This window comes from Phallusia mammillata, chromosome 8 (assembly GCF_965637545.1).
Source record: "Phallusia mammillata chromosome 8, kaPhaMamm4.hap1.1, whole genome shotgun sequence".
Classification (NCBI taxonomy): domain Eukaryota; kingdom Metazoa; phylum Chordata; class Ascidiacea; order Phlebobranchia; family Ascidiidae; genus Phallusia; species Phallusia mammillata.
The window spans coordinates 8243676-8258881 of NC_137259.1; the positions used below are offsets into that span (position 1 = coordinate 8243676).

General features: G+C 36.8%; 1 protein-coding gene across 2 annotated transcripts; it reads right to left on the reverse strand.

Moving 5' to 3' along the window:
- Nucleotides 1-4644: 4644 nt before the first annotated feature.
- On the reverse strand, nt 4645-13187 carry LOC145205259 (neural proliferation differentiation and control protein 1-like). Of its 2 annotated transcripts, XM_080077938.1 has the most exons (8): nt 12598-13187; nt 11956-12051; nt 10004-10070; nt 7268-7384; nt 6817-6910; nt 6518-6597; nt 6160-6289; nt 4645-5996 (listed from the first exon to the last, which is right to left on the reverse strand). In XM_080077938.1, exons 1-8 carry the CDS (start codon nt 12680-12682, stop codon nt 5844-5846), a joined length of 822 nt encoding a protein of 273 aa, XP_079934064.1. In that variant the 5' UTR covers nt 12683-13187; the 3' UTR covers nt 4645-5843. The 2 variants fall into 2 exon arrangements, with proteins under 2 accessions (XP_079934064.1, XP_079934065.1); XM_080077939.1 differs by lacking the exon at nt 7268-7384 and having other exon boundaries at nt 12598-13186.
- Between the last annotated feature and the right edge of the window lie 2019 nt (nt 13188-15206).

Sequence of the window (15206 nt, forward strand, 5' to 3'; positions counted from 1 at the left end):
TACACGTATATAAGTTTGGTCTAACTTTGATCGATTGTCCTTCATATTCATGATAAAATGTTCACTCACCTCACAAAGTATACATGTTTGAATATGTTGCGCCGCTCGTTCGTTACTATCGCATATCGCCGTGGTCCAACAAAAGTAAACATGGTAAGCCTTGGACAGCGATTGTCCAACCGGCGGTCGTCAACACCCACGCTTACTTGGCCGATATTTTTTCGATATCGCCAAAGAACCATGTTGGTTTGAACCCGGCTTGTGGTCACATCAACAAAATCTTTTAACCCAGGAAAATGTCTTGTTGTGTTAGTTCAATTGTTCAAGTCGCTTTTACACCTACGCATATTACTTTTTTACCAATTGAATATGGTACGTTGGTTGGTTAAAAAAACATGACATAAAAAAACGCTTTTCTCATCATACAAAGTTGACTTGATCAAGTTATTCACAAGTTGTACATTTTTAAAAAGTTTTTTTCTCCATCAACAAAAGTTTTCCATTACGAAACCTTGCTTCGTGCTATTATTAAAATGTAACATTTCAAAAAAACGACATCGCTTTTACGTGCAGCAAGAACAGCGCTTTCAACCGTATACAAACCGTGAAATGCCGCGTCATACATAAATGCTGTTATCAGACTGAACCTCGGCAATCTACTCTGCCGGTACTTACATCGTGACAATACTACACTGGAGACGCATTTATTTCTTTACACTGTTTACCATCTACACACGTAGGTTGTCAGCGACAATGTCAAATGTCCACCACATGCCATAACACCCAACAAATACTTCCCAACAAGACTGTTTCAATTAAGACCCATTCCCGGCGTGACGAGGCAAAACAAGCCGCGCCTGTTCTGTCAGGAAAAAAGTTTTCTCATTTAGTTGCCCAGTGCTTGCGCGCCTTTTAGCTGCTGGTTGTATATTAACCTCACCGTTTAATATTCTATTATGGGCACCAACTTGTGAACAACTCAGTACTGCGCTACAACCAAGCTTTGAGATAAAATGTTTGTCGTAACAGCGCTTCGTATCAGACCGTTTTCAACATGAGGAAATTGATGATGCGCGGTAAAATACCAACTTTTAGACACCAGCGCTGGAGAAAATAAAATAAGTTACAACCTTTGCAAATGATTGTTGAGTAAAGTTACAATTTGTGCATCAAATTTTATTTTTTCACGGCAACAAAAACACTCAAAGAGTCAAAATAACGGCAATATACATTCGCGAAACTCACAATAAATTTTGCGACATCAACCGAACCTAATAGTTTTTGACAATTAGCGCCTCTACATCCGTGAAGTGGTTTAGGTTTTGTGTTATTGGTTTTAGACTTTAGCATGTTGTTATTTTATATTCATTTAATTGTTGTTGTATTACTTTCACATAAACTGACGGTACCAAGATATACATGTATTCGAAATGGATATTCTAAACTTTTTGTCTGCTGATTCTGTTTCCTTAGGAACCTTTCATATTCAGAGTAATAGGTTTCGAAATTAATTTGTTTCCATTGGCTTCTTCGCGGTCAAATTGTAAACAGTATTGACGTAACCAAGCGAACTCTTGACTATGCGCACTTTTGCACGTCGAACCGTGGGTAATGGTAAAGATTGACAATTAACGTCCAATACATGAGATTTCTTTCCAACATATTGCTTGCTTTGGGCAAACAGATAGGCTACCTTGTGCCTTCCACTACATAATTTATCGTAATAAATTCGTTTCTCTTTACTAGGGTACAAAGGCAAAGTTTGCGATTTGAGTTCCTGGCATAAAAATGTGCTTTTTACATTAAGGCAAATAGAAAATTTTAAAGTTTAATCCTATTGTGTCTTAGACCAGATAACTAAAATTAACCGCTTTCTTCCGTGAATTCATCATGTGGTATTTCACGTGATTCTCTTCACGGCAAATAAACTTTTGTACTTCGATGAAAAATTTAGAAGAAATATTGATATATTTTATCGCTTACCGACTAATCGTGCTTTATCATACAAATGGAAACACCAAAATCTAAAACACCTAAAAACCAGTAAGGAATTTGAAAATCTCTGGACTGCGCGCGTTTTTTTGACTTAACCAGCCAGGATCATTGTTTAATTAACGTGGTGAAATTTATCGTTTATAAATAGCGCGTTGCTATCGATTTGCAGGTATAAAATTGCATTTGCTACATATCGAGCTAAGCGCAATCTCGTAAACTTATGTATGTAATAAACCAGGCAATATAATACAACGCGCTATCGTTTTCTCCTGCACAGTGTATATTCAGCTTTTTGCCGGTTTAACCAAACAATTTATCTCTTTGCTTTCAATAGGATTTGACGTGAAACGCAGTAAAATGTTTTTATTTGGACATCTGCATAGAATCTATGCCACGACATCTAAATCAAACCCGTGTACTATTTATAAGACCTTGGGAAAATCAACTCAAGATATAGCAAGTCGCAAAAGCTTTCAAAAACGCACGTTGTCTCACTTTACCGATGGTTTCAAAATCGATTTAGACAATAAAGATTCGCATATTCTGTAGGTAACTGTTTGTTTTAGTGGAAAATTTTATGGTTGTTAAGAAATCTTATCACCTACGACAGGGGTCTCCAACTCAAAGTTTTGTCCAGGGCCAATTTTCGAACTGATTTGAAGCGGCGGGCCACATGTGCCGCTGGTTGTCAATATGCTTTCAAAGACCTTGATACTGCACGCTGCACCACTCGATTACCACACTAGGCCAGCTCTTTCCAAACCAACGTCTTTGGTCATTTAGTGCTTGAGGCGCTATATTTTTTTTTTGACCTCCAAGAGGTTGTGTCTTTACAATCTTACTTGTGTGTTCAGGGCTTTTTTATTTCATCACAAGTAACAATGAAACCAATTGTTTGCGCATAATTCATATCTTAGTTTTGTCAGTGATGTCACAAACCGCTCCTAGATCATTGATACGCGAAACCAAGCAAATAATATTTAGGTGAAATGAATCCTAAAGCTGTAGGTGTAAAACTGAAAATTACTTTCCAGCAGCTTAAAGTTCGTAAGTGTTTAATTGGCTTTAGCATTGAACTTATCTTGGACCGCGAGTTCAATTTGTTTCTTATGAAAATGAAATGGTTTCGAAACCATGCACTGTCCTAGGCATCTGAAACATTCTATGCGGCCTATTCAAGTGTCTATAAAATGTTAGTTTGCCTTCATAAACATAAACGCTCCTCATCCATAAGCTAAACCTATACAGTAAACACAAAGAACTAAACGGGTTCTGAAGTTTGCGCTTGATGATCAGACTAAGTTCGCATTATTTCATCATAATTATGTATCACAAAGGTTGAATTTTTTAACTTAGTGATATATGGGTGTGAGTTAAAGTTTTTTTTACATTTCTTTTGTTGAACACTCGACGGGCGTGTAAAACAAAAAAAAGTTGCTCATATTTAACAAAATGATAATATTTTTTTCATTTGCTAATGAAGCCGCGGGCCACGGAAAATTGTCTCGCGGGCCGCGTGTTGGAGACCCCTGACCTACGACTTAGGCTATTGTAAACTGTATTTCTTCTAGTAACAAATAAACAATCGTCAGGATAAAAATCATTTGTCAAAGATTTTCGACAAGTACTCTCATCAGCTGCAAAAACTTGGTTTGTTGGTTATTTCTTGTCAATTAAAGTCATAATCTACCATTTTTGTCCTTAATCAGTCAAATGAATGTAAAAATGCAAAGGTGATGCTGTTTACCCGTGTTTGATCTTTAGTTAATTAGGGTCATTATAGGGATTGTTGAATTTCATTCCCAGTCATGACCGGAAAATATTTGTTTAGTAGGACTGTGTTCGCCGTCTATTATTAAATTGAAGTAGCAAGCAAACTCCCATCCTCAAAACTCTTGACAAAAGATTTGACAGTTACCCTTCGAAACTTAAACACATTGTTTGAAGTCCAACCATCTTATTTCGAAAACTCAAATTCTTTTAGAAGTAAGTTCATTTGAGAGGAAGTGTCTTTCGTGTCTTCATGGTGCTTTATCTTGCGTCCCTGTAGTAGATGTTCTCTGGCGAATTGAAAACAAAACATAATGCCAAAGGAATAAAACGCCACACCTCAGAACGTTCTCATATTTCCTCACCTCACAAAGTATACAAGTTTGAATATGTTGCGCCGCTCGTTCGTTACTATCGCACATCAAAAGTAAACATGGTAAGCCTTAGACAGCGATTGTCCAACCGGCGGTCGTCAACACCTACGCTTGCTTGGCCGATATTTTTTCGATAGCACCAAAGAACCATGTTGGAAACTTTTGTAAAAGAAATAGTTATACATTTTATCGTTTACGGACTTGTGGTACTTTGAATCATTCAAATGAAAACATCAAAATCTAAAAATTGTGCTGTATAGTACCACCGGTTGAAAAAATATAGTACCACAAAGGTGATGCTGTTTACCCGTGTTTGATCTTTAGTTAATTGGGATCATTAAGGATTGTTGAATTTCATTCCCAGTCATGATCGGGAAATATTTGTTTAATAGGGTTGTGTTCACCGTCTATTATTAAATTTAAGTAGCAAGCAAACTCCCATCCCCAATACTCTTGACAATTTGACCGTTATCCTTCAATAAACTTAATAATCACTTGTTTTAAATCCAATCACTTTATTTCGAAAAATCACAAGTGTCGAAAACTCAAATTCTTTCCGAAGTAAAGTTCATTTGGGCGAAACCACGACAAAGCGCTACATACATTCAAAACAAACGACATTGCACTGTGCTTAAAAAAGGAGCGACATGACATTAAAAATTCGTGTGCAAATGATATTGGAGCGAAAAACGCGATCACGTGGCAATAGCGAGATTGCACAACAGCTTGAAATGGAACTCACTCACGTCTGGGCGTTGGAACAGGCTATGTCATGTTACAACACCCACAGCAGTTGGAAACACGAAATGAAGTTGATTCACAACCTTTTCCACACCGTTTTTTTTGCAATGAAAATGTTGATTGTGGAGTATCATTGTATACCTTTGTAGAGTATTCTAATACGTTTTGTTTTTTTATAAATTTTGCACATATGTGCATTCAAGCTAAAACATGGCGCCAAAAACTGTTCAGAAAAGGAAAAGCATGATGTCTTGTTATATATCCACTTGGTTTTCCGCTTTTAAAATCGGGTAACGGGTGGTAAAATAAGCCGAAAGTCAACACATGGATATCGTTTGACTAGGTCCGCGCAGCGTCAGAGGTATAAAAGCAATCAAACAGCACGATAAAAGTGGAACATAAAAAATCTTCTCTTTTTGCTAAGAGGTCAATCAGGCGCCTTTGCCATGCGCTGGTCTGGGCTATATTACTAAATAGGGACATAGAATATCACTTAATCGGCACCAGTTTACGGTTTATGTACAAAGGGTGGAAATAGTACGTCCATGGTTGTAATAAATTATTCTTATTGATCACGCAGCATTATATTGCACCTTGCTGCATGATAATAGTTATGCTTTATGTGGAATCACTTTTCAAGCAATTTCATATTACTTGCTCGTTACTCCATGACTGATACGTCACTGTTTTGTTAGTCACAAAGATATTTTTGCTACTCCACCTCGACATTAGCTTGGTAATTAAAACTCGTTTTTTTGTGTCAAGTGTTTTGTTTTGCGCTGATCACGTTTAACCTGAAAAGTTTTCTTATTGGTTTAATGGGCTTGTAAACTGTGGAAATGTAGAATCTTGATCCACGACATTTGCCTTGATTATTGTGTCTCCATTATCAAGTTTCCTCGCGTGGATTTCATTTTGCTAGATGGTAATCAGGTTTCATGTGCGTCATCGCGTGTCTGTTTGTCATTGTTCGCTTGGCCGCTTGGTGGCCTCGTACATCGAGTTCGTTTTCAAGTTTACCCCATTGGTGGGATATAAAACCGCGCCGTTCGTGGCATTTTTTTCCGCTGTTTCGTCAAACAGTGGATTGTGTATCTCCATAGGTCCGTCCATAGCCTGTTAAGATGTGTTTGGTCATATTTTGCGTCGTGAATAAGTATTTTTTTTCAATTTGTCTCAGTTTTAAAAAAAATTGTTTTGCTTATTTTTTGTACACCTTAATTATACTTACGTCCTAAATAAAGGTAACTTAAACTGAAATAAAGTGTGCTTTACTCACTGAGGCGAAACCCGAACACTCGTATACGGTATACTCGCCGTCGCTCGTCTCTTCGTCATTCATTTCAAGCTCAGCGGCGACATCCAGCGGATCTTGTGTCCGCGAAGACGAACTTGATTCGCTGTTGGCACTGCAAAAAATGTTTGTCAGTTAACATGTTGCCTACTGTTTTAAGTATTTTTTGTTACGTTTTTTGTAAAAACATATTAAATACCTGAAGTTTTGTTATAAGAGACAACTAAATGTAAAAATATTTTTCATTCGTCTGTAATTAACTAATTTATTGATTTGACCCATATTGAAGCTAAACTAATTGACGGCGTTAGGGACCAAAAACGTACTACAATGTTATCGTTACCTTGACATAGCTTTCATTCGTTTCTTGGTTTGGTTGTAGTGAAACATCTCTGCATTCTTGCTGAGGTTTTTGTCGATTGGCTAAACGTTTGAAAAGAATACTGGTCATTCGTACTTCTGTTGTAAATTTTATTAAGTTCTTTAATGATTGTAATTGCAGATTAGGTCCACCTGGTATACCAAGAACAGCCGTCTTGTAATGTATTTTTGCACACACAAAAAACTTTGTATGGCAAATACATGCCCATGTAGCCTATAACCCAGATTGTAGTTGTGTATACAATGTGTTTTTCTACGTACCGGTCCGTATGATTCCTCGTGAAGTGGATTTGGACCAGTTACGCCATACGCTGGGTAATCTGTTCGCTTGGCAAGTCCCTTTAACGTCTGAACTCTGCAAAGCAGTATTGCAATGTATTTTGTCTAATTTCCGCGCAATTAATGAATCGACGGCATGAAAATATATCAAAAACAGTTTCCCTATTGTTTGTTGCGAAGCAGGACACACGAAAATAGATGAAAAGCAATGGTTATTGTACAGACAACATTGTAAAACAAAATGTGACGGGCTCATGCATTTTACATGCAACGTGAGTATTATGGTATGAGCAAGTAGAAGCGTAACAGTAATACAATATATTTTTTTTGATTTGTTACCACGTCGCAATGTTAATTTAACAATTTCAAAGGTATTTTGACTTAGGAGGTCTTTTAATGCGTTTTCGGTATTGTATATTATTTTCACACTTACCCGTTGCTTTCGCCCTTCCTATCGTCGGCAATTTGGCCGTAACCGTTGTGAATCAAAACCGAAGAGTCCGATGAACGATACAACACTCTTTGTGACGCGACAAGCAAGCTGGTGTGTCTGTCCAATGAGCATGCAAAACGTCACAAGCGAGCCAAAACAAATACAGTCTACATGCGCATGCAGCATAGATAGGTCTATTGGTACAAGTCAATCAACATGTTAAAATGTTGTCTATTAGCATTAAAGTTCGGTTTTATGTTTGTTATCTTTGATACTGAACTACTGGTGTACTGACATATTAGTCAATGCAGTTCGTGGTTGAATTTAAAAATCTTTGTGATGAATTTCCGATGCTTTATTTGCCAAAAAACGTCAATCATTTCAATGTGACAATGTTGTTTTTGCTAATGCGCTTGCTCCATAGGTCGTGTAAACAAACCTTGAAAATAATCATATAAGGATGGCCGAATTTATATTTGACGTGTGAAATTAACCCCTCTCCCTTGCCGATATGTCCCAGTCAGTTTTTCACGATATCTTATCGCATTTTATTGACATGTGCACGAATACATAGAGCGCCTAATTCGGACAACCATAAAATGACCTTTCCGTCGCATTGGAATTAACATGAACACAAACACGCCAAACGAATTCAGTATCTAAGACAGAGAGGTGATGAATATTTTATAAAGCGTACGCATGCCAGCAATAGCACCTAGATCGATGTGGACACCTGCCGTTCGATCTTCTATTGATGCTATTTCGACGTTTATTTACAGGCCCACTTTTTCTGTGGACCCACTATTATCAATCGATTTCGGATTGTGTTACGTTGTGTAGTGCTCTGTGGTCCGTGTTCGTTACCAACGAAGTCTGACATCTGTTGCAATGACGTAAAAACTAAATTACAAGGGTGAGCTGTTTGACAAGTATCACACGTTTCTGATGAACCGATTGTTATTATGTTGTGTGTCTGTGTTTTATCGAACTGCAAATCCTTGCCGTACTGATTCTTAATAACAGTTTAATTCCTCTCAAAACCAAACCGATAATTTGAATTGGCAATTATATTCTTTTTTAATTGCCTTTAGTCATGCATGTAAGTTTAAACTACCGTTTTGTGTAATCAATTTGCAGTTCAAACAATGATTTTTCATTGCAATATTACCGAAGTTGTCGGTGCCAATTTTCACATTATTAAATCTAGGGTGCTGGGTTTTACAGTTATTTATATGTCGTTTTTTACGAAGGGCCGATTTAACCTTTGTGACCGGATATTCGTTTTTGTGTAAATATCACAGACATTTAAGATTGCGTTTAAATTGATGTTTTCCATCCTGTCGATTTATTGACATTTCCAGTACATTCACAAATTGAGATGCATTTTTTCATTAATCAGACTGTTGCAAAGTTGGAACCGAATTTTTATATGTTTCAAACATTTTGATATTGGCACCTTTTGATGAAATTCGGGGAAATATGTATGGTTTCAATAAAAAATTTGTTATCTGTTTATGCAAGCGCAAAAGTTTTCTAATGGAATTCAAATAGTAAATGTATTTGAATTAAAAAAAATGCTCGTAGTAACCTATTTTGCTATGCAATATTTATTAAATATAGCAACAGTTTCCTGAGAAACACGTTTTTTTAAATGCGTTCCCAAATATCATGTTTGTATTGTCGAGTACGATTTTCATACGACGTGAATTTTAGTAATATTGACTGCTATATTATTTTCAGCGTTGCGTTACGCAAACAAAACTCAACAATCTGTGTGTTTAACCCGGTACAAGTGTACGTTAAATCCGGATGTGAGAAAACCCTGCCAAGTGCTGTTGTTGAAGCGCAAACTAGTACTCGGCGTGTACTTTAAAATACTATTGCTATATTTTAAACGAAATTCACTTCAAATGATCGTAATTCCTGCCATTATATATGTTATAGTTTTTGCACTAACGTAGTCGGAATGATTTCAAAATCTATGAAAAAAATGACTGTATTTCATTTGGTGCTATTTTAGTCGCCACAAAGTTTCCATGGCCCATCTGATCAAACACTGGACGCGTTAAGTGCAATATATTAAAGAGTTGCGTTTCCGTGCGAAAATACAAACTACGGCCAATTGACCTCACTTCACCTGTTTAGTGGCAACTTCTATGACATAGCAAATGATATTTTTTTAATAAGTTGTGCCAAAACAATCGCTGGTGTACAATACATTGTACTTCAACTTCCGTTGTGATAATGTTTCACACTTGGTGGTGATAGTGACTGATTAATGCGATTTTACCTTGTTCATGTCGTTTTGTACAGTTTGTTCTGACTTATATCATTAGCGTTTTCTTACTTGTTTGTTTTATGCATAAAACAGACCCAAAAATCAGCACAAGTTTTTTTGATTCGCGAAATAAAGACCAACCAACAGTTTTATTTTCGTGAAAAGTTGCGTTTGTTAGGTTTTTCGAAGATCTTGTTAATGCTCGAAAGTGCGGACACATATACAGACTGATCCAGTTAATTGCGTTAATTCCAACCTGTAGTTTATCTTTTGGGAAAAAATGACTGTATAATCGCAAAAGCAAAAAATCTTGGTGAATTAACTATGCGATTAACCGGATTCGCCTGTACATTAAACGCGTTGTTGAAAGCGACAAGTACAATCAAGTTGATGACACACCCAGGCACATGCAGTGCAACAATTAAACGTTGTCACATTTTGAAACCATATGTACTTACCGATACCAACATACTCCAGCTGCTATTAGACCAACAATTCCGACAACACAGGATACAGCAACAAGAGCTGAAAACAAAATGCAGTTTGAAAACTTTCTTTTAGGCGGCATCGTATACGATGTGAACAAACGTTAAAAACCTGTAGGTCTCATATCTCTTATACATGTGTATTGTGAAAACATTCGTTTTGACAAGAAACAGATTTAAGCATACATCAATCCATTTCGAGGTTTTTGTTTGATATTTAAAGCGTTGCGTATTTTAAAGAAAAAAGGGGCTTGTTTCAAGAAAAAACGTACCATCTTGTGAGTTATAATTGTCATGCATTCTGGGTATCACGCAATAACCAACATATATTTTGTAAGCGCCGTAATAATATTGCGAATGGAAAAGCTTCTGTAGATTCTGTTTAGAGTCTACAGACTGCTTCTGTGCCCTCTACTTTGTGTGTATAAAACTCCAAACGCATAGTTTATGTTTGCTTTGGATAAGTCTTGTAACGTCAGTAAAGTGTGTTTCAACAAAAAACAACTCTATTTGAATGGCATGAACGTTGCTTTTTGCCCGTGGTGCAGTTTTTATATGTCGGAACGCATTTTCTGCTTTAATATTTAATCAGGGTTGGTGTTAAGCCGGGTGTCCTGATGTGATGGCTTTGTTGTCCCAGGGTTTTGATTAATTAACGGGTGACGCTTTTGTCAACTCTGTCCAACGATTTATTGATTGTCACATGCAAATTTCATGCGCACATGTCGCGCTTTTGACTCATACAGGCTCAAAAGAAAATTGCCCTTGACGATGAACTTGATAAATTAAAAAAAATATATTAAAAAGGTAATGTTTTTAAGTAAAAAATATGATTTGATTAAATAATAATCAAAAAATAATATTAAAAAGGTAATGTTTTCAAGTAAAAAATATAAATTGATTAAATGATCTTCCAATCAGAAACAGTAAAAATGTTTTGCATCACACTACATTTTGGTCACCACATGTATTAGTGGCGCGTCGTTTTCTCTCTAAGCTTCTGTTGGTATCTAGTGACAAGATTACCATTTCCCTGGGCATTAGCGTCATTTAAAATGCTTATTGATGTACTGTCTACCATTTAAAGGCATTTAATTGCCGGCTACGGGACTACATTCTCTTCCATGATTTAGTTTAGAGGGATACTTTGCAAACCGTTGAATTATAAAGAACATTCAGTAGGCTTTTTTGGCATAAATAATAATGTGTTACTGACATTTTTTTGAAACGTAGGAAAAATGTTTTTGTGTAATTTAATAATAATCAATGCGATTTTTAATTTCGAATTGGATATACAACTAAAACTTCTTGTTGTCCAAGCAACAAAAATCCATATTCAAAAAAATCTTGTTTGTTCAGTGATAACAGCTTGTTTATTCAGTGAACTATCACAAGCAAATCATTATGCAACATAAATTTGTGGTTTAAAATCATTTCATTGTGCTGTCTGGTTGCAGTAGCGCTTCGGTTGAAGCTCAGGAAGACACGAATGGAAAATTTTGTGGTTTTAACCGAGGCAACGTCATCATGTGTGTGTGTGTGTGTGTGTGTGTGTGTGTGTGTGTGTGTGTGTGTGTGTGTGTGTGTGTGTGTGTGTGTGTGTGTGTGTGTGTGTGTGTGTGTGATTGACTTGCGTTTGCAAAACAACTTTGCAAACTGAAAATGTAAGGCATGTCATGATACTTACTTTCGTAATATGCATCTTTGTGTATATATACAGTATTGCGTGCAAAACATTTTTTGTTTAAAAAAATCAAAATCAAGAAACGTTATGTGCTTCAAATATTACAATTGCTTAATATGTGACATTTTGTTTAATTCACCAAAACCGCACCGTTGGTGACTAACAGTATTTTGAATAATTTGCTTAATGTAATGTCGACACGGTTGATAACAAACGTGACTTTTATGGTTGTTTTACTCACTGATATATACGACTTTTGACAGGCCAATGTCGTCATTTTCGTAAGCAACTCCCTGGGGTGGTCTTGGTGTCACTGGGTCTGCTGGAATGGTAGCATCTATAAAACCATAACACAATTTGTGACCTTGTAAATTCGACCTTATGAAATCCGATCCTTACACGACAAGAACATCTAATTTGTAAATGTCACTGATTTTACTGAGCAGTAAAAAACCTTTGCTCAAGGGGTATGGTTTCATTTATGTGATTACGCCAAATACCATTACGCGTGAGGGGTTTATTATGCACTGTTCTGATAACACTTTTTAAACACTGCAAAGCGTCTTTTTTCATTGTTTTAGCTTTGTTTAACATTCAATAGTTTAACGTCAAACTATTGATTCTAACGACAGAAAGTAAAAAATACATCTATAGCATTTACTCTTTGGTCACCCCGTACAAAACAGCCTATTATACCACTTTAAACCGTCAAAAAGAGTTTGTCTAAAAAATTAATTCAAACCCACGTGCATACATACAGTTGGATTAGCGCGACAAACTCAAATTTTGTGTTGTTTTTTTCATGTAAACTGATAAACACACAATAAAACATGTTTTAAAATGAACAAAACTTTCTTAGATTTAAAAAAGAAGAGTTCCTTACCTTGGGCAAAACTTAGCTGAGCACACGCCGCAATCCAAAACAAAACCAAATGAGCTAATGATTTCACAACAATTCGCTGTTGCATCTCTTCGCAATTGTCGTTAACTTTTCAAAATCCACAACAACCTTCTGCAGTTTCAGACCATGTCCGCTCGTGTAATTGACAGTCTCGTGGTTTCAACTTCTGAATGCAAATTGTTTCGTGCACAGCTAGAAGTCCATTAACCGTCGTTACAAGTAGTCAGGTTTAAAAATTGAATGCTAATAGTCAGGTTTGGAAATTGAATAAAATTCGGTCGGACGGGTCACAGATTTCGTAAAATCAATTCCACAACAATGTAGTATAAATTCGCTCCCGAGTCCTACTCAAAAGGTTACGTGTGTCTTCTTTGTTCCTTGCTATTCCTTCTGGGATTTGTTCTTCGCCTTGCCAGTGTTTTGAGAATTTCCCCTTTGCGAAAAATAGCCTTTCGAAAATCAATGCATGAATTTTTTACGAAGCCTGTCGGATTGACGCCTTTGTTAACCCACCTGTGGTTAGGAGGAATACCCCTACATATCAACGTCAAAACCTAACACGATGTAGAAAACCGATTAGATACGTCATCAGCCAGTGTCACGTGTTTTTTTGCTTTTTGAAATCAAACCATTTTTTGGCGTTTCCAGTTTAAATAGTCCCATAGACATTAATAACAAAAAAATGCCATTTACCTATTGAAATTATGACACGGTCTTAAAGTAAGCGGTGCAAAAAATAAATGCTATTTTTGGCCCATTATGACCATCCACAAACATTAACATGAATAAATCTTTTCTTTTTTTCTGCCTGGCCCTCAAAGTTGACGTTTCTTTAAACGTCAATCCACATTAAGGTTTTCGATTTTGTGGAAAAATCGAAATTGCTTGTTTTGAACGCACCGCCTATGACCGTGACGTTATTATTAAAATAATACTAACAGCATTTATACCTTTCTAATGTTAAACACTGCGAAAACTACAAATTAAAAAAAATTAAACTATAACAAAAACCGCTTTAGGCCAAAAATGCCTAAAGCGCCTGCCTTAAACGGGCTAAAACCAACTAATTTTATGAACTGCACCTTCGGTTGACTCGTTTGTTATTGCATGCCAATACGGCAAGCACATCACTTTGCTATCCTAGCTGCATTAAGTAAACTATGTTAGTGGAAGAGAACCTTGCAGTCTTGCAGGCTGTGGAATAAACTGGGCGACTTACATTGAAAAAGTGAATTATTGAAGGGCCTGACCTTTACGTGGTTGAATTCCCAGGATGAGCTGATTGGGATACGCTGGGCTATGGGATCAATTGACGGCCTATGTCACGTAGGCCAGCAGTTGGAAAACTGCATCAAAAATTAATGGCCTGAAAAATGTTAGGCATTCCCTATGTACACAGAGCTCTGAGAATAAAAAACCGTTTGACTGAAATAGGAGATTTAAGATGCAACAGCGTTTTTGTTTATGTGTTTTGTAGCAAGACAACGTGACTTTAACGTAGGTCATATAATATACGTTGGCATTATGTTCGTTCTGTAAAACGTATGCGGCGGTTGGCATTATGTTCGTTCTTTAAAACGTAAAACGTATGCGGCGGTTATCATATAAAATACGTTGGCATTATGTTCGTTCTGTAAAACGTATGCGGCGGTTATTTGGCGGCTGATAAACACTGTTTTAAGACGAACAAATATTAATGAATGTAAATCTTTTGGCATGCCTTGTGGTTTGTTTTATTTGAAAGGATCTTTAAAGAAAAATTAAAATCCTCACTCTAAAGACTCGACCTTTAGTAAAAACGCTAGAGCAATCAAAAACCTTAATGCGCCGGGCTGTCATATGTACTTTCAAGTACTAATTGCTTATGTCGCTTTTCAACATGTTGAGTATACTCACTATAGTTAACAAAACACACAAAAAACATACTATAGACGGGCCTGGTTCTCGGTTATCCGCTCAAGTTGTCAGTCCTTGCTATATGTAACGTAGAATAGAAGTTTCGCACGTTTAGGGCTAGAGCAAATTACCTCATTTAATCTGTCAAACTTTCAGTCCCAACATATTTCTACACTTTACCTCAACCTTAAAACGAAAACAATTTATCACAAATATGCGTTTAAAATGACGACCAGGAAGAAAATGCCTTAAACCTGCCGTCCTGTGTCAAACTGCCATTGCTGTCCTATTACGTATTCGCCGCCTCGCCGCAGCTATACTCTTCACTGATCCCAAGGTATCGGTAACCATATATTAAAGGTGTCGATCGATTTTTAGCGATATAGAACGTCATATTGACGTCACACTTCACGTGTCAGCGTAAGCGGACATCGATTGTTCCTTGAACCACCACACAACAGAGTCCCCCGCCTACCAACGATTAATCAACAAAGGTGACCCGATTTTAATGTGAATTGAATTCTCACGATGTTTTTTTTGTACGTATTAAAATGTTCAAACAGCATTTGTTGTTTATTATTAGTTGCCTGACAAACAGAGATACTGAAACGCTTCGCGGTCCCCCAAAAATTGCCTCACGGACCCCTAAAGGACCGCGGACCCCAGTTTGAGAACCGCTGATCTAATACAACGAC

What these genes read in the sequence shown, in the direction of transcription:
- LOC145205259 (XM_080077938.1), bottom strand. Translation starts at nt 12,682, where the DNA reads ATGCAACAGCGAATTGTTGTGAAATCATTAGCTCATTTGGTTTTGTTT. An exon ending in GCTGGAGTATGTTGGTATCG is followed by an intron (nt 7,385 to 10,003) that starts GTAAGTACATAT and finishes CTCATTGGACAG; the next exon opens with ACACACCAGCTTGCTTGTCG. An exon ending in AGGAAGGGCGAAAGCAACGG is followed by an intron (nt 6,911 to 7,267) that starts GTAAGTGTGAAA and finishes ACTGCTTTGCAG; the next exon opens with AGTTCAGACGTTAAAGGGAC.